Source organism: Octopus bimaculoides, chromosome 19 (assembly GCF_046866305.1).
Source record: "Octopus bimaculoides isolate indiv1 chromosome 19, ASM4686630v1, whole genome shotgun sequence".
Classification (NCBI taxonomy): domain Eukaryota; kingdom Metazoa; phylum Mollusca; class Cephalopoda; order Octopoda; family Octopodidae; genus Octopus; species Octopus bimaculoides.
In genome coordinates, this window is record NC_142946.1 from 49,437,800 (window position 1) to 49,463,666 (window position 25,867).

Genomic DNA, 25,867 nt, shown 5'->3' on the forward strand with positions numbered 1-25,867 from the left:
GATGAGTATCTCAAGATACCGGTACACATGATCAGATGTTCAAATATTTACTAACAGTCATTGTATATGTACAATGTACTTCACCATAATATGTAGACCACACAATTCTGCAGTATGCCTGCGTGTATGTTGACGAGTGGCTGCCGTGACTAGTTAGATGCAAATGTCTTTTTCAGTGGTTTGATCTCATGAAAGGAGACGTGTTCATATTATACAAAGAAATTATTAGATGTAAAATATAAAAAATTATTAGAACTGAGAATCAAACGTGAAAATATTATCAGGGGGTTAGCAGAAAACTGGCCACTAGTATCAATAATTCTGCTCGTATCAATAATTTCCTCAACTGTAGAGTGTCTAGGCCTTGCTTGTTTACCAGATGAAGTGCTGGGTCCATTATGTGTTTGTTTTATTGAAAAAGAAATTTTCGTTTTTTTTTTTTTTTTTTACCCCTTTGGGGGACACCAATTATCAATAAACACACTTGACCTCAAAGCTGCAATTGTGATCTGTTGTCTGTGTTTAGTATTTTATCATTTTCTCTGTGTGTTGCTCAGTTTCCTTTTAATGGGAATCCAGTAGAGATTACATTTAGGCTGCTCTGGGAACATGACATAATTGGGTTAAATATGACTTTCATGCTTGGTGGTCTGACCTTTCAAATAGTTTGTAGAACTGGGTTATCTATATTTGGGATTTGGAAGATTTATGATTTAAAAATATAAAGCTTGCTTCTCTTCACTCACATGATTAATCATCTGAGAGAGAGGGATGAAGATCACAACAGACCAATATACAATTGTAATAATTTTCTTTGTTTGTGACCTAAATTTACTTTGAACTTTGAAATCTTTAAAATGTTTTTTTCTTCTTTCTCCCTCTTTCTTTAGACTTCAATCAGAAAACAATGAGAATGCTACACCAAATATCATGAAAGACTCTAATCGACGTGTGAGACCACTCTATGATATCCCTTATATGTTTGAGGCTCGAGAATTCATGCGCAAAAAACTTGTGGGTAAAAAGGTATGTTTTGGTATTAGTTTTATTAATGTCAAAGTCTTTGATCAAATTGTAACTTAATATATTTCTAGAGGGGACAAGCTTACTTGAAAAAAGGGTTAATGACAGGAAAGGCATCCAGCTGTGAAACAATGCTTCACTAGTATTTTTTTTTTTCCTTGGGACTTTGGGACTTTCTCAATGACGCATCTAAAGAAAATTTATTAGTGTGGCCTCCCTGATTGAGGAGCCATGTCTTCTACTGCCCACTTTTCAAAAAATGGTTGCCAATGCCAGCATGGAAAAAAAAATGAATGTGAAAACAAAGTAATGATTGTATGTACATGTATTTACGGCTTCCAGTCAGGCGGTCGATGCCAGTGCTGCTTGACTGGCCCCGTGTCGATGGCATGTAAAAAGTACCCACTTCACTCTGAGTGATTGGCATTAGGAAGGGTATCCAGCTGTAGAAACCCCTGCCACATCAGATTGGAACCTGGTGCAGCCTCTTGGCTTACCAGTCCTCAGTCAAACTGTCCAACCCATGCCAGCTCGGAAAGCAGACATTAAACAATGATGATGATGAGTTTTTGCTTTTTAGCAATATTATCAGATTATAATTTTCATAGAATTTTGTGGTTTTTATTTTAGATTACATGAAGCTTTTAATCAATCATAACAAAGAATTTATCTTGTGAAAATTCCAACTTTGTAAATTTTTTTTTTTTTCATTCTGGCATTTTTCCTCGTTTTATAATTATGTAGGTCAACGTGCAAATTGATTATATTCAACCAGCTTCTGGAGGTTTTCCTGAGAAAACTTGCTGCACTGTAACAAGTGGGAATATGTAAGTGACTCATTCTTCAATTCTCTTCATTTTAGTTTTTAATGCAATTTGAAATTCCTTCAGCCAACATCCATTATTGCTGTTGTTTATTTTTATTGTCAAAATATATAGTTTAGATACCTGATTTAATTGTAAGATTATTTGTAAAACTGCACCTGAAATGTGTCCTGTAAGGCTCTTCTATAATAAGGGACGAACCCTTTTCTTATCATTTCAGTATAATTACATTTATTGTTTCAATTCATTTGGAAGATAATGAAGAATTTAGTAAAATACATTTACCATTTTAATCAGATGTTTGCAGCATAAATTAACACGAGATATTGAAGGAAGATTCTAATTTAGATCACTTTGAATCAGGAAGCTTGTAATATAAGCCAAGGGTGGTCTAAGGCAGGCTGGCATCAAAAAGGTTAATGTAGGAGAATTCTACTAATTTGCATTTTGATAAATTCATTAATAGTCTTGTGTTGAGAATGGTAGGTGTTTCACTTGTTCAAAAATAAATTTGTGTCCAAATGCCTTCCTCTATATCTAACTCTTTTTGTGACAATATTTCTTATGAAATACACTGCATTTGTATGTTAGATAAGTTTGAAAATGGTCAAAAAAATGGAAGGATTTGGTAAAATGGCTAACTACTTCATTATTAAGCTGGTGTTAGGAGCCCAACTTAACAAAAGAGTCTTATGTAAAATAATCCTTTCTTCTATAGGCACAAGGCCTGAAATTTTGGGAGAGGGGGGGGGGGCAGTCGATTAAATCGACCCCAGATTGCATCTGGTACTTAATTTATTGACCCCAGAAGGATGAAAGGCAAAGTCGACTTCAACAGAATTTTAACTCAGAACATGCAGACAGACAAAGTCTTATATAAAATAATGGGAAGGCCTTACTTTTAGTATGAATACTTTCAGCTGAAAAGTTTTATGTCATAGAACCATGTATCGTATCAGCAAGAGTTACTTTGTTATCACTCTTATTTAACCGTTTTTACATTCAGATTTCTTAATCAAATGAAATGTGTATTTATTCACATTAATTTGAATTGGTCATGCATTACTTTGTAGCTTTGCGATTTTGACGATGTGATAGATTATTTTTAAAATAATACTGTAGAGTAAGTGTGAGATGCTAGATTTGGCCAGTTTGAAAATAAAAACAGATTATTTTAGTTGGATATGGCCAGCTTAAATGTTAATGGTTTAATGGCTTAGGGGTAGGAGGACAGCATCTATGACTCCATTTCCTGGGATTGGTGGGATTGGAAATCTTGCTCAAATGTTTGCAATAGTTTCATTTTCGTTTCTGTTTATTCAGTAATGTGGCTGAGGCTTTGGTGAGTAAAGGTCTGGCAACTGTGATCCGCCATCGTCAAGATGATGACCAACGATCTGCCCACTATGATGAGTTACTTAGTGCAGAGTCCAGAGCACAAAAGAAAGGACTTGGTGTTCACTCTAAAAAAGAACCACCAATTCATAGAGTTGCAGATTTGTCTGGAGTGAGTAAACCTTTGGTAACTTGGTTATGTGTGGGCACATTGCATGCATGCATGCATGCACATAGATGAACTGATTTTACACATGCACACATTTACATTTGTCTCTCAGGTATTATTTTTGAAGAATAGTGAAAGCACAGTCTCTTTGAAATGGAGTTCTTGTGAAAACAATTTTCAAGGTTAACTATTTTGTGTGCTGTAGAAACTAAATGTTAATTTTACTGTTTTGGTTTTTAGCTTTGATAAGTGTTATTAGTCTTGTACAGTGAGGACTTTTTGAGTAGTGAGGATTCCTCTCTCTTACTCATTCATTCTGGGGCCATGATATATATAATACACCAAGTACGTTGTAAAGTGGTTAGTTTTTGAGCAGAGAGGAAACATAGGGTTGAGAGGATCCTTAGTTTTGTCTCATGTGAAGATTTGGCAATCTATCTATCGCTGGTGCTACAATAAACTCCCCTCTATAAAATTGTTGGGGATAGGAATAGCATCCAGCTGTGGAAACTAAACCAAACATTCAAGGGAGACCTGATTCTTCAACTCATTTATATGAACAGTAATTCTGAATAAGAATTGACTTGAACTGTAACACTCTCATTCAGTTCACAGCAGCAGAAAAAGGAGATGTATGATGATGTGATTCTTATCACTATAAACTTAACTATTTCCATTACTGAGTTGTTTTATGCAGTTCTAATTTGTTCTGTTGTTACGTCAAATATGATGTTCAAACTCATTGACTTATTAACCTGTCTAGTACTTGAGACTGCCCTACTAAATGTCATATTAAAACCTAACATCTTGTTACATCAGTGATATGAAATTTCAGTTGGTCAATACCAGTATTATATATCCAATATATAATGTTACTGATATTTTATTAAACTCCTCCAAATTCTTGATTATATTGAAAGTTAATTTCTACTGTTTAGAAATATAGTCATAAAATTATTACAATAGAAATCATCTTATTCAATCAATTGTTATGATTTGTTAGAAATGTTGCAGTTTTAACTAGCAATTAGAGCTTTTTATCTCTTTGCCATGTCTTAACTGGTAACATTGACTTCCAGTTTTTATATTTGTCATTATATAATTTATTTGCAGGATTTTAGCAAGTCTAAACAGTTTTTACCATTCTTGCAAAGGGCTGGACGATCAGAGGCTATAGTTGAGTTTGTGGCAAGTGGATCCCGTCTTCGGCTTTTCATCCCCAGAGAAACTTGCCTCATTACATTCCTTATCTCTGGTAATCTCACATTTATTCATCTGCTTCCTATTCCATATATGTAAATAGTGTTTTGCTTATACATCTATTTTTCGATACTAGCATGGGTTAGACAAATATGTTATTAAGGAATTGTTTTGCAGGTGGATGTCCTTTCTATCACAAGTAAGGGACATTTTATTCCACTCATATTTGAAGGTACAAACCCAGTGGATGATTTCTTGACAAGGAAAATGGCAACATCACAGTTTTTGGAGAAGCACAAACAAAATCAAACACACAATTATATACACATATGATGGGCTTCTTTCAGTTAATGTCTATTAAATCCACTCTCAAGACTTTGGTTGACCTAGGGCTTCAGTGAAAACACTTGCCTAAGCTGCCATGCTATGTATGGAATTGAGCACAAAACTGTGTGGTCAAGAAATGAACTTCATAATTATGTAGCTATGCTTGCATCAAGATGCTCATGGAATTACAAGAATGTTATAGGGAGAAAAGCATGAAGACAACAACTGTGATTTTCAGATTTCAAAAGTATAGATATTTAGACATTTCATATATTTCTCATTTCAAAGATATAGAAATAAATTTTTTATTCTCAAACGTGTGATAACACTAATAAATAGCGTGATCAGGATAAATTATCCTTACATTGCAGAAAAATATGTTACTAGCTAGCCATGAGACTCGAACTCACATCTCTGTGATTACGCGTCGAGTGCTTTACCATTAAGCTAAACTGCCCAGTAACGAATTCTTCTGCAATTTTAGAACTTATAAATTTAGCTTCATAAAGCAAACTTTGTTTGTTTACTTTCATTGTAAGTTGAATTTAACATTAGTGTCTTATGAAGCTAAATTTATAAGTTTTATCCTGAGTAATTTCTTTTTAGCTATATGTTAATTATTTCATGATTATGTTTTCTCTTAGGTATTGATTGTCCTCGTGCCTCAAGACCTGCACCTGGTGGTGGTTCAACAATACCAGCGGAACCATATGGTGAAGAGGCTTTACAATTTACACGGGAACTATGTATCCAAAAAGGGGTATTTTTCACTTTTACTTCATTTTTTTATGTTCAAGTTTTTATTTTCTTAACTAAACAAAAGGCCAATTTTTTTTAGGGACTTCTGCTTCACCAGATATATATATATATATATATATATATACACACACATATGCATGCATATGTATATATACTTAACCACACAGCCATGCCTGTATGATACACTATGAAGTGTTATGATTTTGTCAGGCATCTATGACCAGGTCACTGACACTACAGTGGAATTGTGTTGGTGACCAGGTCCTAAATGTATGGCAGCCTTTCCAGACTTTTATAGTATATAATCATTTTCATCATTTTTACTCCAGCTTTTCCATGCAATCTTGGGTCGACAGTGTATTGATGCCAAATGTCCTTTCTGGCACCAACCATTTTACATTATAGTAAAATTATATCACTGGAAAACAAGTAAAGGTTGGTAACAAGAAGGGCATCAAGCTGTAAGACACTGTCTCAGATCTTGTCTAATCCATGTCAGTATGGAAAAAGAGGACTTGATGATGGTGATGATCCTTTTCTACTACAGGCACAAGGCCTGGATTTTTGCGGGGAGTGGGTCAATCGATCACATCAACCCCAGTACTTGACTGGTACTTAATTTATCGACACTGAAGGATGAAAGGAAAAGTTAACTTCAGCTGAATTTGAACTCGGAACACAGTGACAGACGAGATACTGCTAAGCATTTTGCCTGGCATGCTAACAATTCTGCCAGCTTGCTGCCTTAATAATAATAATAATAATAATAATAATAATAATAATAATAATGATGATGATGATGATGATGATGATGATGATGATGATGATGATGATGATGATGATGATGATGATGATGATGATGATGATGATGATGATGATGATGATGATGATGATGATGATGATGATGATGATGATGATGATGATGATGATGATGATGATGATGATGATGATGATGATGATGATGATGATGATGATGATGATGATGATGATGATGATGATGATGATGATGATGATGATGATGATGATGATGATGATGATGATGATGATGATGATGATGATGATGATGATGATGATGATGATGATGATGATGATGATGATGATGATGATGATGATGATGATGATGATGATGATGATGATGATGATGATGATGATGATGATGATGATGATGATGATGATGATGATGATGATGATGATGATGATGATGATGATGATGATGATGATGATGATGATGATGATGATGATGATGATGATGATGATGATGATGATGATGATGATGATGATGATGATGATGATGATGATGATGATGATGATGATGATGATGATGATGATGATGATGATGATGATGATGATGATGATGATGATGATGATGATGATGATGATAAAAATGTTGGTAAATGTATCCGTATATTTGCGTTTGAAATGACTGTCATGTCTCTTCTATAAGTATAATTGTTTGTCAGTTATATTGATGTGAAACTGAGTTCAAATCCAGCTGAAGTCACCCTTGCCTTTCATCCTTTCCAGTTTGATAAAATAACGTACCAGTCACACATGGGTCAATGAAATAAACTAAGCCCCTTCCCTCCCCAAAAAACATGTTGGCCTTGTTCTTAAATTAAATGCAATTTTTGATATAAAATAGAGTTACTGGTCTGACTATATTATCGTACTCATGGTCACTTAATGCATTTGTCATATTTTCCCTTTTTTTTGTTTTGTTTATTTCTCTAGGTTGAAGTTGAAGTAGAGACTATTGATAAAGGTGGAAATTTCATTGGATGGTTACACATTGAAACTACTAACCTGTCTATTGCACTTGTTGAAGAAGGTTTAGCAAAAGTCCATTTCACTGCAGAACGTAGTGCGTGTTACAAAGCTTTATTAGAAGCAGAAACAAAAGCAAAGACAGCTAAATTAAATGTAAATTTTTGAAATTTCTATTATGTAATCATAATTCTATTATGTAATCATAATTTAATTTTTATTATGTAATCATCATTGTGAAATTTAATGTGCTGGAATGAGATGATGCATCTCACACTGTCCAACCATTTGTCATGATCCTTTGTTATTTTGCATACACAAAAACTGAAACATTGCTGGTCTTTATTGTATGTCTGCTTTTTTTCTTTTTTGTTACGCCTGGCTGCCCTTTCCCCTGCCAATCATTTTACATGCACCTGGTGGATTTTATTGCGCAGTCAGCACTAGAAATATTGTCTGCATCAAAACTAAAGAGTCACCTGTATCCAGTTGACAGTATTTAATTACTTGGTGGTCTACTCTTCTTTGTCCAGGTCACCATTCAATTATTTCATTGCAATGACCTGGTTTTTACAGCTTTGTATCACCAACTGCTTTGCGGGCCACCCTTCCAATCACCAAACCTTTTGCATATGTCCCCCACCTCCCATTGGGTCCTATCAACCCGTTCTACTCGTGCTAGCATGAAAAGCAGATATAAAAGGTTGATTAAACAACACAGTGTTTTTGTGGTTAAAATACTGGTTTAAGCTCAGATTTTCATGCATTTATGGTATGGCACTCCTGGGTGAGATATTTTACAATGCTTGTTCCATGAGTCGAAGATCTTTGAAAATGTAGAATATTAACACAGGGTAATGTGGTCGTGGTGGTGTCATTTTTGCATAGCTCCTGTCATTTCTGGTCAAGCAGTTCATGAACAATAGCAGCCAGAACAACTTTTGTGTCAAATGTCTTAGACACAACACATGTTATTCTAGTCTGGCTCTTCACAATTCATCATGCAGTGGATGCTATTCTGGAGTATCTCGTGCAACAGTATTAGGTTTATATTAAGACAATCAACCTTGCCTGTGGTGCAAGTAGCAGTTATTTCATTTAGTTAAGAAGTGAGACTTGTTTTCCTGCTGGTTTGCCTGAAGCCATCAAGCAAAGTGTCTTGTCCAAAGAAAACTCTGCTTAACTGAAGCAGAGTTTGAACTCGTATATAATTATTAGATTTTCATTTTGTGAAATTACTTAAAAAACTCTGTGTATTATCCAATTTGTCGTTATGTGTTTGCATGAATGGCAATGAAGTGATGTAGGGGAGTAAGAAGAGGAAGTGCATTAGTTGTGTTAAGAGATGTGTGGTTAAGATGTTCTGATGAGGGAAGGAAAAAGAGATTCTGTTGTCAAAAGTGTGTTCATGTTACCTGGCTGTATGCGTGTCGGTTTCACATCTCAAGTAGTTGTGTGAGCAAAGCATTTGTACTTAGTAATTGTTAAACATGTATATATTTATTAAGAAAAACAACAAAAATATTTCCAGATTTGGTCAAATTATGAAGAACCTAAAAATGACCAAGTTGTTGAAGAACCATTAGAGCGTAAACTAAATTACTGCAATGTTGTTGTCACAGAAGTTATGCCTGATTTGAAATTTTACGCCCAGTATGTTGAGAGTGGTAAGTTTCCCTTTGTATTTTTATCTAGCTATGCAATTAAACAAGGCCTGAAATTTTGTGGGAGGGTGGAGTGCTAAGTCAATTACATCAACCCCAGTACGTAACTGGTACTTCATTCATCAACCCCAAAAGGATGGAAGGCAAAGTTGACCTTGGTGGTGTTTGAACGTAAGGATGGATGATACACCACTAAACATTTCGTCTGATGTGCTCATGATTCTGCCAGCTTGTCTTAATAATAATACTTTCTACTGTAGAAAATTTGTGGGGAGGGGACTAGTCAATTACATTGACTCCAGAATTTCACTGGTACTTAATTTATCAATCCCGAAAGGATGAAAGGCAAAGTTGACCTTGGCGGAATAAATATCTCTGTCTATTCATCCATCCCTCTATCTACGTATGTGTGTGTACATACATACATATATATTTATCCCCAATTTACATGTTGGCTTTCTCATTGTTAATGCTCTTTTATATATATATATATATATATATATATATATATATATATATATATATATATGAATGAATAAATGTAATTCTTTTCCTAAATAAACTGCACTTCATATTTGAGGCTCTGATGAAACAATAAGGTATTACTCAGGCACTTAACTGCATCTTATAGCACAAACAGTTGTTAGCTAATGAAGTTCATAATCATTTAATCCTTTGTTGTCTTATTTTCTTATGTGTATGTATGAATTTATATGTGTGTGTACATTATCTTACATTTTGATGGCCAACCCATAGAAATAATACTGAATCAAACAAAAGTTTAAGCAAATAGAATCATCGCTTTTTATTTCCTTGTTTGTATGTCTGTGCTTATTTAAATTATATTCGTATTCGATTTGAAGGTCCACAACTGGTTGAAATGATGGAGCAACTTCGGAAAGAACTTGAAACTAATACTCCAGTTGTTGGTGCTTATACGCCAAAGCGTGGAGCAATCTGTGCAGCTAAGTTTTCTGTTGATAATCAGTGGTAAGTAAATTGGTTTTTGTTTGGCTGACATTAAACTAAAATCCTCATTGCTGTGACAGTTCTTCCCCACTTCTCTCTCTTTTGATGTGGCATTCTCTATTCATGTTGTCCAGCCTATTCCAGTATTTAACAACACTAGTGTGAATATATCAGTTTTTAATGATAATTTATCAACCCAGAGAAATTCAAACGTCAGATAATGTAGTTGTAAATAATTTTGCATCTGCAAAAAATAAAATGGGGTGGGGGTAGTAGTCACAACTGAATTGTCCTTTTGATCTGTAAGTCTGTTCTGTAGATCGTTATCACTGCCAGCACTTGTCTGAGCAATCCGGTAGGTTACAAGAAATTGCTTTTTAAGTAATTTTATTTCATTTAAATACGAACTTTTTTCTTTCTTCTTTGCAGGTACAGAGCTAAAGTGGAAAAAGTTAGTAATAACAAAGCATCAATGTTATACATAGATTATGGTAATGTAAGTAATATTTAATTTTGAAGTAATTAATGGAATAAATTTAATTGTAAACCCTCTTCATTATATGCTTTCCGTGTTGGTATGGCATGGACGGGTCGTCCTGGTTTGAGTCAGTTCCTATTAAGAGTTACAGCCACACACATCAATGACAGTGTATTTATTTTAGTCGACTGAAACCAACACTAAGTGCCACTTGAAGTCTCCTTTCATGAAAACTTTGCATAGTTTGTCTTCCAGGCTGGGATAAAACTCAAAGACAAATGCTATTCCCGCATGATGACCTGAAGAACTACGTGAAGCTTTCACATAAGGAAGCCTCAAGTAGTTGTCGGTGTTCATTTCAGTCAGCCCTGTTAAACTGTATATTTGTGGATGTCTTCATAAATGAATTAATGGATATGATTTTTCTAGCTAAAATTATGTCAAGACGGAACTAATTTTAGACTTTAAAGGGAAACAAGCCCACTGACAAGAAATTCAAACGTGCCTTAATAAGTTATGTGTGATTTTTATCTTACCATAGGGTATTTTTTTCTCATTCCTCTTTTGAATTGGCACATCTACTGTCTCATATATGCATGCATCCTAGCACAGGTATGGCTATAAGGTAAAGTTTGCTTCCCAGTCACATGGTTTCAAGTTCAGTCTCATTGCATGGTACCTTGGGCAAGTATCTTCTCCTATAGCCTCGGGTCAATGAAAGCCTTGTAAGTGGAATTGGGAGGTGGAAACAGTGTGAAAGTCTGTCATGTACATATGTATGTATGTATGTATATTATCTCCTTGATATCACATGATAGCTGTAACTTTGTCACTGTATATAGTCAAGCAGTGTCATTTATTTCCAATATTCTGCAAAAATATGTTTGGCCATGGAGAAATATTACCTTGCTTGCAAACTGATGAGAGTTGGCAACAGGATGAGCATCTAGCTGTGTGTGTGTGTGTGTGTGTGTGTATAATACCAGTTATTAATTGTGTATTGTTTTTATTTGTTTTTTTAGCGGGAAGAAGTTCCATTCTCCATGCTTGCTGCGTTACCACCAGTCTTCCAGTCATTACCTGCACAAGCAACACTATTTGGACTTGCATGTGTGAAATGCCCTGATGATGTAAGTAGAAAGTGTTACATGTTTCAATGCGGCGGGTGGTGGAACTTGTTTATAGACAGATTTGTGCAGCTAAGTAATTATGACTTTGCTGTTTCGTCAATTTAGTTTGAAGTTTGTGTTCTGTTAAAATCCTAGTCACCATATTTGATGGCATATAAGATGCACCTTTTTCCCCTCAAAAAATATGCCAAAAAAATCACCTTGGGTCCTATACACGAAGTCGGACCTCCTGTAAGCTTTAATGAACTAAAAAAAAATTTGTCCTGGATATGTGCTGTTGAAATAGGGTTGCATCTAATATGTCCATGCATCTTTTCTGCTATTGAGTATGGTATCTCTGTGCTTGGATAGACTGGCCTTTTATTCTAATCCTTAAGCATTCACATTACTCTGTCAAATGCAATGCTTAATTATTTACAACAATTTGAATTAATCATGAATTATTTCATAGCTTTGATACTCCAATGATATGATTGCTTATTTTTAGAATGACAATGTAGAGTAGGTGTGAGAGGCTGAACCTAGCCAATCTGAACAAAACAACAGACAGAAGAATATTTGGGTCAGATATGGCCAGTTTGAATGCTAAATCGTTAAGTTTAAGCTTGTCTCTGTCTTCTCTGTAATATCTCTGACACATACACAGAAGGTTCTTCAGTAGACTCTGTTCAAGAATTTGATTATTTTCTCAACTTGTGATATTTAATATTATTTACATTATTTTTTTTTATATATATTTAATGGATATTTATCCTCATCTTGTTTGTTAACACAACGTTTCGGCTGATATACCCTCCACCCTTCATCAGGTGTCTTGGGGGAAATTTCAAACCTGGGTTCTCATTCATAATGTATTTTTCAATGTTGTTGTTGTTGTTGTTATTATTCAGGTCACTACCAGGAATCTAACTCGGAATCTTGGTGTTAGCCCAAGCTCTTAACCACTATGCCTTGGCGTAGTGGTTAAGAGTGTGAGCTACTAACCCCAAGATTTCAAGTTCGATTCCAAGCAGTGACCTGAATAATAATGATGATAATAATATCAAAAAATACCTCAGGAATGAGAGCCCAGGTTCGAAATTTTCCCAAGACACCTGATGAAGGGTGGAGGGTATATCAGCCGAAATGTTGTGTTAACAAACAAGATGAGGATAAATATCCGTCAAATGTAAATAATGTACATAATTCCTCATCTCTTAAATGCAGAATTGTGATATTTAATTTTAACAATAGAATCTTGACAAAAAGTGAACACTTTTTGTTTTGATTTGGTTTTTCATTATTTTTAATATAATTTTTTGTTCATGCATTTATGAGCAAGGGAGTGTCCATGTAGATTGGGCTGAATAAATTCTAGTAAGTATTTCTATTCATTGCACCAATTTGTCTCAAAATTTTTCATGTGTATAGGTTTATATTTGTGCGTTTGATTATTAACATGTCTTTCTTTATTAAGCAACTGACCAGTTACACTACAGAGATAAAACAGCATATTAAAAGTGTATATATGATATATAAGAATGCTTTTTTTCAATATTCACTATGTCCAAGCAGCAAAGAGAGCTAATAACATTCAGATTACCCTGTCAAATGTAATGCTTATTCATTCATAATTGTTTTGAATTAATCATGCATTATCTTGTAACTTTGAGATTTTGATGATGAGATTGCTTATTTTTAGAATGACATTGTAGGGTTGGTGTAAGAGGCCAGAACTGGCCAGTCTGAACATAAAACAGGTAGAATATTTGGGCCAGATATGGCTTGTTTAAATACTAAAGGGTTAAATAAAGTTAATCCAATCTGTTCCTCTGACATCCTTAATGGAAATAATCTAATGATTAAAAAAATTTGTTTTATAATTCTTTCTATTATAGGAAGATGCCAAACGTGATGCTTACGAGGCTCTAAATCATGACATTTTTGGAAAGCAGCTTGTGGTGAATTTAGAATATAAAGCCAATGGTGTTGACTTTGTAACTGGCCAGCTGGGAGAGTCACGGGACGATGTAGCATTCAGCTTAATCTCAGATGGTATTTTGCTAGTAGAGACCCGCAAAGAAAAGCGTCTCAGCAAATTAGTGGCCTCTTATATGAATGCTCAAGAAAAAGCAAAGTCCGCCAGGGTAGGTTTCTAATTGTTTTTCAGCGTAATTAATTAAAGTGCAACTTAATTTTGGTTTTTGCTTTTATTTGATGTGGTTGTGTTGTTATAAAGTCTCTCCCCACCCCTCAGTTAGGATGGGGGGGGGGGTCTTTTGTTTTGAGAGTTACTTGGGGACCTCACCAATGTTAGTGCCATATAGAAAAAAAACCAACTAGTACACTCTGTAAAGAACTTGGTACTAGGAAGGGCATCCAGCCATACAAATCATGTCAAAGCGACATCGGAATTTGGTGCAGTTTACTAATCCTTTTCTGGATTAATTCGGCCAATTATACACCTCCTCCTTTACAAATTTATGGCTGTTTGTCAATGTTAGAAATCAATATTAGATATCAGATAGAGCAATGTGTTGGCAAAAGTGGGTTGTTTATCTCCAGATCAGTCCCAAACAAACCTCTGATCAAAGGTACTTTTTTCAATTTTGACTGTCTGGATTTTTTTGTTTTCTATGCATATTGTGTCTAGAACTACATTGTCTAATATGTGTCTTCTTTTTGAAGACTTTAGAATGTGATCTGAGGTAGATTGGGCTGATATTTCTAGCAGGCTCAGTGACCATGTAGAGCAGAAGCAGTCACAGGCAAATTGTGGCCTGTGAGACTTCCTGAACGAAATGCCTAAATGAAAAATTAGTAGGGCAACCCACCTGATGATGAGCCATGCCTCATGTGGCCCACTCCTTCAAAAAGTTGCCCATGCTTATAGTGGAGACTTCATTCATTTGGGCAAAACAACTCATTAACACCTTCCAGTCAACATCGCCTTTGTTCTTAGTCATAATTAGTTCTTTTTCAGAGTTATTGCCCACCTAAACGAGTCACAGGACCGTGTTTTGCTTGTACAAAGAATTGTACAAAATCTATTTTATTTTATTTAAGATGTTTGCCTGTATACTTGAGTGTGATGAGAGTGTGTATCTGTTTACATTCTAAACAATATTTCTTACTAAAACAAACTAAAACTACATGTACACACATTGTATAAACACTTGAATGTCTGTGGTTTATAACTGCTATTTTCTGTGCTTTTTCACTTGAATAGATGTCTTATGGTTGTATGTAAAGGCAGTGTGCTTATTATACTGACAATACTTATACATGGCTTTCTCATATACACAAACAGTGGAGTCTACAATACAAATATGCATTTTTTCTCTTTGCAGCAAAACTTATGGCGTTATGGTGACATTACTGAAGATGATGCCAGAGAATTTGGTTAAAGAATCTGAAATAAATGCAGTGAAAAGTATATTTGGAAAATAATAACACAAATTATGAATGAAATTTATTAAATAAAATAACAATACTTTGCTGAAAAAGACTGACTGAAATTTCAATCTTAGCTGGTTTGTTTGATTTACTAACATACAACTAAATTGAAAGTACACTTTTAATACTTTAGCATTGGAGGTTTTAGGTTTTAAAACTTCATCTTAACTTTCTAAACCAACTAAGATGATATTGTAGTCAATTTAGAAGAAACTTTTTTTTAAAAAAGTCTTCTATCTTTTAAGGATGGTTGGGAAAAGTCTAAAAAGAAAAAACAAAACACAACTGTTTTTCAACTATATACATATCTCCTGATATACATATTATATATGCATACATATATATTTTCCTCTCTCTATGGAATATAGCTTAATAATTACAAAAGGAGTCTGCATCCTATACATTTAATAACATATTTAAAATGGAATGAAGCTTGTTACTTGGCTAAAGTTTTGTGATTTAGTTAGCTGAGAAGTGTAATTGTCATTGACATGTTAGCCATTTAATGTTACTGCTGAAACTATTTTCCCTCTAATTTTACATACATTGCAGTATAGAAACCATGGCAGCAGAAGCTATTTAATTATAAGCTATCTTTTGATTATTCTCAAGTATCTTATCAGCAATTTTATATCCAGCTCGGCAATTCAGTGAGTTTTCTTCTTCTTCCCCCCCCCCCTTTTTTTTCTACTCTAAATTATACTGGTTGCAGGTATATTTTGTTAAACATTTGCAGTAAATATGAATGTAGACAGAAAATAATGACTGGCTTTATAAATGGCATATTGGTGTTGAATCCTTTACTTCAAAGTGAGCTCAGAATTAAATTTTGAAACTAGTTGTTGCCTTCCATGATAAAGCTACCTACTCATAGTGTCTTAAAACTGGTTTGTCCTTTTTTTTCACTATATCAGGGTTTTGAGTTTTTTGATTTGTCTAAAAGCTTTTTCTCTTTTGTTTTTCATAGATCAAAAGTGATCTGCGTAAATTTGTCAGTCAATTTTAGAATTCCTTCCACTCAGGATATAACTCCTGGGTATAGTTTGTGAGCTTTTAATATTTTAGCTATTTAAATTTAGAAAAAGAAGAAAAAAAATCTCCTTATTTTGTTAGATTAGTTATTAGAACTTAGAACTGCTTTGGTTTCTGCTCAGGATTTTGACTGGCCTTTGTTCTGAGCAGAATAACCCTTTTCATTTAAATTATGCCGATTTTAAAAAGGTTAAAAAAATTTTTTAAAAAGTAACAATATCCTGTCCCTTCTCTGTAGACTATAATTTTTTTTTTTTTTTTTAATATTAATTTCTAACTGAATAAAACCAGGTTCAATTCTCTCTCCAAATATATTGCATACCCACTATCATGAAAATCAAATTTCTTATGAAATAATCTTGTTCTCAAGAAAGTTATTTGTATTTTGTTGTTGTCATTATTTTATGAAAAATAACTGTTTTTATTTTCAGTTCTGAAAAATTTTATTTGAAAAAAAAAAAAAATGCAAGGCAAAAAAGCAAGCTTGTACCATTGTGAAATGTTCATTATTATGCTGAAATATTGATTTTTAATCCAATACTTTCTACAAGATATGCTTTTTTTTTTTCTTTTTTTTTGTCTTTTTAAAATTTAATTAAAAATTTTTATATTAGGTGTCATCTCTGAAACCACTGTTAAGAGTTTATAAAAATCAAATTATCCAAATTATCATTGGCTGCTCTCTCAAGTTTCCATCACTCCACTGTCTGGTAAAATGAACTAAGTCTTTTTTGTTTATTACTGTCATTTAGATCTTTCCATTTATTTCTGTAGCCACCTTTTTTCTAAATCAGAGTCCTTGTACAGTTCTTATAAATACAGGCAGGTTTTCATATACTTCAATGAAATTACCTATGTGTGATTGATGCACAGCTAATGACATTATCAAGCTTTACTTCTACAGTGAATGCACAGGTATGGTTGTGTGGTTAGAAAGCTCATGTAGCAACTACGTGGTTTCAGGTTCAGTCCCACTGCATGGCACCTTGGGCTAGTGTCTTCTGCTATAACCCATGGACATCCAATGCCTTGTGAATGAATTTCATAGGCATGTGGAAACTGGTCATGTATGTTTGTTTCTTCCCTCTCCAGCCACCAGTTTTGGTTTGTTTATGTCCTTGTAGCTTAGCAGTTCAGTAGAAGGGATCAACAGAATAAGTGCTGAGGTAGATTTGGGTAAATCCTTTAGGGTGATGCTGCTGTCTTATGACTGAAACAAAAGATAAAAGGACAGACACTTTTTTAATCTGAACAAAATACATAATTCTGCCTTACTAGGGTTTCAAACAGATTTCGCTTCAAAACAGAAAACCATCATTCTGCCACTACACACTAGAGACTTCAAAAGAAATTGTCTTACATATGATAACCTCTTGGCAAAAATGGATGTGAAATTATAATTTCTGGAATTATCTGTGAGTGAATTTGCCATGCTTCCCCATAATGACTTAACTAGTTTACGTGATTTCTTCAGTCTTTTCATGTATTGTCTTGTTATTTGCTATTTACAATTTTGAACTGCAGTTCCTTTATAGTCATCTGTTCTCAGTAACTTTTTTTGAAATTGCAAAAAAACCATCTGTTCGTAATTAGTAGTGTGCAATCCGTCTTTCATATCTAAATTACATTATTTATTTATTTATATTTTGGGAAATTTCATGTATCAGAAAACACTTAGCAATGTTTGGAATTTCTTAGTATTGAGAGAAAAGTAAAATTCAAATAACTTCATAAAAGTTACTAACCCTTTCAATTATACAATAATTGAGGTGACTATAGTGGAAGCGCAATGGCCCAGTGGTTAGGGCAGCGGACTCGCAGTTTTGATTCCCAGACCGGGCGTTGTGAGTGTTTATTGAGCAAAAACACCTAAAGCTCCACGAGGCTCCAGCAGGGTGGGGTGGTGAACCCTGCTGTACTCTTTCACCACAACTTTCTCACTCTTTCTTCCTGTTTCTGTTGTACCTGTATTTCAAGGGGCCAGCCTTGTCACTGTGTTATGCTGAATCTCCCCGAGAACTACATTAAGGGTACACGTGTCTGTGGAGTGCTCGGCCACTTGCACATTAATTTCACGAGCAGGCTGTTCTGTTGATCGGATCAACTGGAACCCTCGTCGTCGTAACCGACAGAGTGCCATGAATTGAGGCAACCATCTTTGTAATTAAAAGATAAGCTATAAGAAAGGTTAGTTGAATGGTTTACAAAGCCTTATTCATACTTAGGCTTAACGAAAATTGCCAATGAAACTTTTTTTTTTTTTTTTTGTGAAAGTACACATGGCCTTGTTAGGTGTGGTGTTACATGTGTGGTTGTACAATTATAGTGTATTCTTGAACAAAACACTATTTCACATTGCTCCATTCCACACTCAGCTATAAATGAGTGTCCCTGCAATAGCTGGGAAGTTAAATTAGTAATGGACTAGCAGCCTATTCAGGAGGTTATGTTGCAATCTCCGTAACTTACATGCCATGGAAACCAAGTTGAATTCCGGCTTTATGAAACTTTGGGTTCATGACAGACCTGAGCCTAAGTTGTTCAATTTTGAAGGTGGGTACAGTACCAATAAAGGAAGTTCAAGTAAGAATGAAATTTACTTAACTGCAAGCTTTTCTAAATCTTAGATTTTGTTTAACAATCAACTCGTCATCCAGTTTAATACTTTATTTAAGAACATTGGAAGAATGCTTGGAGTTTAGTGAACCAGATGTCCTTTCTGTTACTAAGCCCCATCTGTTTCCAGCAAGGCAGCCTTTCCCCCACGGTCAGACATATTTTCACAGAGCTCTGGAAATGAATGACATTCAAGAGTTACGTGACATCTAGACAAGTTACTAACACACACACACACACACACACACACACTCCATTCATGGCGTTCGGCAGCCCAGGGCTATAAAAGGAGACACCTGCCAAAGATGCTACCAGATATTTGAGCAATGCAGCTAAAACTATTATACATACATGCTTTGGTGTAAAAAAAAAAGAGGAAGAAGTACTCAAAATATTGTAAAGTTTATTCAAGGGTAAAGCTTTGAAGTCATGACGACCATCCCATTCAACTGTGATGACATGAAAGATCCTGAAGATGCTTAACTTGCAAGAAATAGATCCAATTTCTACTGTATTAAAAAACACTTGCACACACTGGAGAATGTGATCCTAGACACCCAATAACAAACGGGATGGTCACAATTGGAATGCTTTTGATCATAGACCTACTTGAAGAGCTTTGATATAAGGTTAAAAGACAAGTCTACAAGAGAGAGTCTTAACTAGTTTTACCTGCTACAAATAACAGCCAAATTTCCCTAAAATCATTTCTTTTCAAAAAAGTAAATGAGATGGTTATGGATGAAACGTCTGGTTCTGCTGAGGGAAAATGGCATCATGATTAGGATTTTGCACTCAATCACAGGATCATGGATTCAATTCTTGGAGTAGGTGATGCATTGTGTTCTTGAATAAAACACTTATCACTTCAAAACAAACAGGTTACAAGAGACAACTGCCATCTTTGATACAAGCTCATAGGCAAAAAATTGGTTTCAGAACCACTGATTTGCATGAACATGCCATCTAAAAGTCTCGCACAATTTCCTTCAACTTACTTTCACATGGACTGGGTTGACTCAAGGCTATTATAAAACATGCTATGCAGTAGGCTTGAATGGGGGATTTTTTTGATTATGAAGTAAACTTGTTAATCATTTAGCCATGCCATGTTCACAACACATTTAACTTGTGTAGCAAAGTTTATCAAGTATTGCAATGGCACTGATTTAGGTTAAGCAGAATTAAAAACCCGAGATAAAGGTTTCCTGTGTATATGACACGAAATAGGATGAAATTTCTTCACAGAAGTTGCAAACAAGTTTTCAGAGCTGGCCAATAATCTGATATTGAAGGTAAGTAATGCATTACGAATTTTGTAACCAAAGTTTTAAAGGGTAAAGTAATATTACAAAATCAAAAATATTGTGCTCACATATCACAGAAGTGAACTGGATTACACAACGGCATCAGAAACCAGAGCTTTTGGAGAGGAGAAAAAAGTTGTACTGAAACGACATGCAACACAAAAGTTCTCACAAGTCAAAATGACCATGTAGAAGCCCCCTTGTTGGAATGTCCCTACTAATGTTTTAGCTGCAGGTCATTCCAGAACATCATTCTGCAAATGCTGTGGATACAACTCCTTCAGACCAAACCAAAAAATCTAAACATTTTAAAGGTTTGAACAATAGAAAAGGAAGTAGCAAGCAGCTCAACACTTGCCTAGTATGTTTAACAGTATGGCTAATTATTGTTCTTTTGACTAATTACCAGTGTTTACAAAGGTAAAGGATACAATGCTTGTGAGATTTGGACTAAGAATATATATTGAAATAGACAAAAATAAATACTAAAAGATGTTTGCTTTGATGCTCCATCACATCTTTCGATCCCATTCTCATTCAGTTTAATTAATACCAAAGACATACAATCTAGCAAACTGATTCTCCAGCTCACCTTGTGCCTTGTAGGGGCCATCTCCTAGATGGCCCCTACCTCATTGCTCATTATCTCTTGCAGTTTCTACTGTTCATTTTCTCTTCCTTTCTCCTACAAGAAGTAAGCATGCAGATTCTAAACAAGAGCCTGCACTACTTCCCCTTCTCATAGTTCAATCTCTCATTCACTTGCAGGATGCTAACCTCCCCACCTCCAGCTCAGCAAGCTGCATGGTGACTCCAGTAGGGCAGGTAGTACAAAGAAAGCACCCAGTCTATGCTGTAAAGTGATTGGCATTAGGAAGGGCATCCAGCCATAGAAACCATGGCTAAAAAATGACACTGGAGTATGATGTCGTCCTTGAACACGAGATCCTGTCAAACTGTCCAACCCATGCCAGCATGGAATGCACATTAAATGATGACACCAGTTCTGAACAGATCACTTTAAAATTGAATGTTTTTATTTAGCCACAGGTGAATTACGATCAAACAGACCTATGGTCTATGAGCAGCCAGTCTTTCTTGCAGGCCTTCAAAGTTGCAAGAGGACTATCAAATGGCATCAGTCTCACTAGTCTAGGAGAGTTTGCAAAGGCCATGAGCACTGCCCTTTTCTGCAGACCAAGCAAGTAAATGAAAAATAAAGTGGACGGGGAGCTGACCCTTTAGCAGCTCAAGACAGATTCTGGTAAGCCAAGTTAGTGACCCAATTTTGATTCCCTTATAACTATTTCATTTTATTATATGGATAATGCCCTGCAGAGATATCACATGTTGTCATTTCCCCAGCTAAGTTTGTGTGTACAGAGGTATTCAATTAAAAATTTCTTTTTGAACTAAACATAAATATATGTTCATTAAAGAGATGTTGTTTTTGATCAGTAACAATTTACAAATTCAAGTTTATGAAAGACAAATTCTTTAAAAGAGAAATTCCATGGTTTCCTCATCCTATCCAGATATACAATTATATGTTGACATCTTGAATTCAGAGACCATTAAATTCATCTTTTCTGTTTTGTAAAACTAAATTTCAAATAGTTTTACTTCTGTTCATCATATTTCCAAGCTGAGATTGAACTCATAAACTCTTATTTTGCACAGGATTCCAATACTCTTGTCAACTCAATACACTTATACTCATTTCTGAGTGATGATAGCCATGCAGAGTCGAAAATCCCAAAGAGTTTATTGCATTTGGTTGTAGTGTTCTCACGGCATGCATTAACATATATTAATTTTTTCATGTCCAGAGACATATAATGTCATTCTCTCTGTGTGAAAAATTTTGTTCATAAACCCCACAAAAAATTCAAGAGGTATTAATACTCTAGTTAAACACCTTTTCCTGTTGGATCAGTATGAATTATAGGCACTAAGTAAGAAGCTGGAATAAATCCTTCTTGTTTGCAGTTTTTTATAATCCAAAACCAGTTTGGATCATCGACATTTAGTACAGTAATAATATCCCCACTTTCAACTGTGATGTCATTGTCATTCACAGCATCAAAATTATAGACTACCAAGAATTTCCCACAGTCTCGTTTCTGGAATATACTGGCCTCTTGATAACTGATATAACTTTCTCCTGAATTGTTATGAGAATCCTTCTCTAGTGTATTCTGTTTGATGTCATTTTCAACTGTACGCTGCTGCTTACGTATTGCTTGTGTGGTGTACGATATGGGAACAAAGCCTTCTTTACCATTATCGCAAAGTATATACAACCAATCATTATCTCTGTAAAGACTGTAGACTATATCTCCTTTCTTCACAGAAACTTCGTCATCAACACAAGCAACAAAATCTTGAATGACTATTAAGCGAGCTTCAGGATCGAGACCGTCTTTCTTGGCTAAACCAACTTGAGTCAAAGTGTCAAGACTTGCGCTTCCTGTTAAATTTCGGCGTAAAGGATACTGATCAAATTCTGAAAAAGATAAAAACCCAGTCATAAACACAATGTAATGCTGATGGCGGGAGTGAAAAAAAAAATCAAATTTTCAAATTTATTTATTTTTTTTTCGTGAAACGATGCTTCCCATCATTCCGAAGATTGTGCTGAAAGACAAAAAATTGGAAAAAATCTCAGTTGAAAGGGAGAAATTCCGAAACTCCTCCCCCGCCCCCTTACAGAAGATTTTGCCAACAAATTTCTTTGTAATCCTAATCTACACTGTTTGAAAGAAATTTGTATGAAATTTCATTTAAAAAATATTCATTTTCCTGAAGGTTATGAGTGGGGGGGGGGGATATCAAGCCGTGTGAATTTTCCGAAGCTCCTTTCCCCAAACCCCTTGGAAAAACTTTTTCCAGCAAATCTTCACATACACTCAATCTACAAGATCTAAGCCATTATTTGTTGGAAGTTTCGTTAAAAAGTATCCAATTTTCTGGAAGTTATGAGGCAACAAAGTCGTGGGGGGAGGGTACCCATCTGTAGGTGTATTTGGAAAACTTTTCTTCTTTTCTCTATGGCAGTGTTTCTTAACCGGGATCCATATAAGATTTTGTGGTGAAAATTTTTGTGCAATAAATTGATTATACTTCCACAATATACAAAATATATATTTTTTTTTTTCTATAATTGTAAAAGTATGATGGGATTTTTTTTAAACATCAAATAAGTATAGGAGATCAATTGAGTAAAATAAAAATCAAGGTGGTCCATAGTCAAAAAATGGTTGAGAACCACTGGTCTATGGAGTAGGAAACAATTTACGAAAAGAAAAATTGAGTCATGCATGAAGAAGTTCGTAATTGTCAGAACGCTGTGGGAAAGGTAAACGTAATAAGTGCCGGGAAAAAAGAAAAGTAAATAACTCTGACGTGATAATTTTGTTCTCACAATACGTTACACACACGCAGTTTACCTTACATCTGATAAGCATCAGACCCTAACTCTTATAAATACAAAGATTGAACCCATATTTTTGTACAATGTGTGAGTGTCGGTGTCCCATCGTGGTCACTGACAGATGTTTGTGACTTCTACAAGTGTATATATAGTATAATAGTATGTAGGCGGAATGACTGCGGTACGTCCGCTTTATTATAGCATAGGTACGTGTCTGTATCTTAGAAAAACAAACAGACAAAAAATAGTAGAGAAAAAGTAACGTACATATGTGCCAATACCAAAATACATTTAATACGAAAAGAAAAAGAAAAAACTACACCGAGTGATATATTACAATCAAAATTAAATTCAAGAAATTCAATCGGAATTGGTAATATTTAAAAAAAAAAAAGGATTACCTTTCTTCTTTTTTGACTTTTTCAATTTCGCGGGACATAAAAATGCCATGGCTAATATTACATAAGGGAAATAAGAACAGTAGATATTTAAAAATTTACACAGGTGGATTTAATTAATCCTTGATACACCTGTACTTGCATAACTTTAAATGTGCGTATGTATGTATGTATGTGTTTATGTGAATGTATGTCAGCCTATGCATGTGTGTATGTATACAGACAGGTGGCCACCTGTTGCCCTGGCGGATAAAGGACAGTAACTCTAGATGAGCTGAGCTTTTTAAAACCTCTCCATTTTCTTACTATCGAATCAGGATCCTAATGTGGACATATCTTCTATCTTTTACTTGTTTCAGTCATTAGATTGCGGCTATACTGGGGCACCGCCCTGAAGAATTTTAGTCGAACGAGTCGGGTCCAGCACAGGCTCGTTGCCAGACTTTGGTGCCCGGAGGTGCTTCAGAATATTCTGGGTGGGCACTGATTTGTAATAATGCTTAAGTGGAGTTTCGAAATAAGTGTATCACTGTAAATCTGAGGGAGCACCATTGAATAGCGAAGGGGCAGTGCCGTCCAGTGCACACCCTTAGCGACGGGCTTGCTTCAATACTTTTCTTTTAAAGCCTGGTACTTATTTTAATCCGTCTCTTGCCAAAATTGTTTTTCTTTGTTTGTTTTTTTCTTTTTTTTTCTCTTCTTTCTCTCTCTCTCTCTCTCTCTCTCTCTCTCTCTCTCTCTCTCTCTCTCTTTAATATGTTTCAACTGTGTTCTCTGTTTTGTCCAGTTTTCTAGTTTGATTTTGTAAAACGGTTAACACTGTGAAGGTTTAAGGATAGAAGCGGCTAATTCTAATTTAGCTGTCGCACAGGACGGACAAAACCTTCACTACATCACTGATATAAACGACCGGCTTTTGTACAGTTTCTTTCTATCATATTCCACTCCTAAAGCATTGACCAGCCCAAGGTTATGGGAAAAGATGATAAGAACTTCGCTGTCAACGGCCCAACTCCTCCAAACGTCTCAAACACCACAGGCTGGAAGAAATGGTTCACTGACAGGTCCCGGTACTTAAGGATTTTATTCCGTTCGGCTACGGAAAGCAGTGATCCTTCTATTTACCGCAGCATCCAGGATGTGGGAGGGATCAGAGGAGTCACTGACTGTGGTGTCCCAGAAGAGGCACCTGCTTCTTACCCAGGGACAAAGGTCTCTTCTCATCACTTCTGGATAATCCCGCCGCCTCCAGAACTGAGGGAATATTTACCCGAGCCAGGAGTTCAACGGGGTGAACCGCCCAGACCTGCTCTTTTTGCACTGGGTATCGATGACATTACCAAGATGGAAGCGATCTGGACTTGAATGTCTGGTATCTTGACGATGCTTGTTGGTATTGCAGCTCTGTCGCGTGACTTTTAGAGCCCCCCCCCCTGCAACTTTTTGTTTCGGGACCCCATCCCTTCAATTAAAATCCATAATCTACGCACCTTTTATTCATAGCTATATTTTACTTTATTCTATCTGAAGTTCAATATTTCACGTTATCCTAAAGAACATCTTTAAAAGTACAAGTTAAATTTATTTAGGACTCTTACAAATTTCAATGAGTAAAACTTTCAGATATGAATAAAAGAGCATTTTTATAATCCAGGCAACTTTCAAAGACAAACACGCGAAATCATTGATCAAGCTGAGAGCTAAATTCGTGTTCAATATATATCATAGACAATCCACAAAGTCTGGTATATGTTCGTGGTACAATGTAATATTTTTACAAGAACTTTTGCAGGTACAATGTATTACCATTTTATTTCTTGAAATTTTCAATTAACATCGATAGTTTAATTCTTGTTCAACATCTTAACCAAAGTAAGTAGATGGACTCATCTACGTACTTTGATCTTAACATGGGGCCCATCAATCATGGAGGCCCCCTGCAACCCGGTTGCAGGGGCTTAGCGACAGTCCTGTGGTGGTGGTGGGGTCTTTCTGATAAGGTCC

At 35.3% G+C, this 25,867-nt stretch overlaps 2 protein-coding genes across 2 annotated transcripts in view; one reads left to right on the forward strand and one right to left on the reverse strand.

Annotated features, from left to right (window-relative positions):
- The window catches only part of LOC106878105 (staphylococcal nuclease domain-containing protein 1), a 35,148-nt gene extending 20,003 nt beyond the window's left edge, over window positions 1-15,145 (forward strand). The window contains exons 11-22 of the mRNA XM_014927216.3: window positions 891-1,026; window positions 1,768-1,850; window positions 3,171-3,354; window positions 4,465-4,606; window positions 5,523-5,638; window positions 7,369-7,557; window positions 8,933-9,068; window positions 9,929-10,055; window positions 10,464-10,530; window positions 11,535-11,642; window positions 13,520-13,768; window positions 14,972-15,145. Of these exons, the coding sequence (XP_014782702.1) occupies window positions 891-1,026; window positions 1,768-1,850; window positions 3,171-3,354; window positions 4,465-4,606; window positions 5,523-5,638; window positions 7,369-7,557; window positions 8,933-9,068; window positions 9,929-10,055; window positions 10,464-10,530; window positions 11,535-11,642; window positions 13,520-13,768; window positions 14,972-15,028 (1,594 nt within the window). The 3' untranslated portion in view covers window positions 15,029-15,145. The remainder of the gene's footprint in view (window positions 1-890; window positions 1,027-1,767; window positions 1,851-3,170; window positions 3,355-4,464; window positions 4,607-5,522; window positions 5,639-7,368; window positions 7,558-8,932; window positions 9,069-9,928; window positions 10,056-10,463; window positions 10,531-11,534; window positions 11,643-13,519; window positions 13,769-14,971) is intronic.
- Window positions 15,146-19,111: 3,966 nt separating this feature from the next.
- On the reverse strand, window positions 19,112-24,485 carry LOC106878097 (SH3 domain-containing protein Dlish). The gene is made up of 2 exons (XM_014927201.3): window positions 23,867-24,485; window positions 19,112-22,538 (listed from the first exon to the last, which is right to left on the reverse strand). Exons 1-2 carry the CDS (start codon window positions 23,913-23,915, stop codon window positions 21,943-21,945), a joined length of 645 nt encoding a protein of 214 aa, XP_014782687.1. The 5' UTR covers window positions 23,916-24,485; the 3' UTR covers window positions 19,112-21,942.
- Between the last annotated feature and the right edge of the window lie 1,382 nt (window positions 24,486-25,867).

Bases quoted from the DNA above. Each gene is read 5' to 3' on its own strand.
- LOC106878097 (XM_014927201.3), bottom strand. From the start codon at position 23,915: ATGGCATTTTTATGTCCCGCGAAATTGAAAAAGTCAAAAAAGAAGAAA. The intron at 22,539-23,866 runs GTAATCCTTTTT...TATCTTTTTCAG, and splicing joins AAAGTCAAAAAAGAAGAAAG to AATTTGATCAGTATCCTTTA.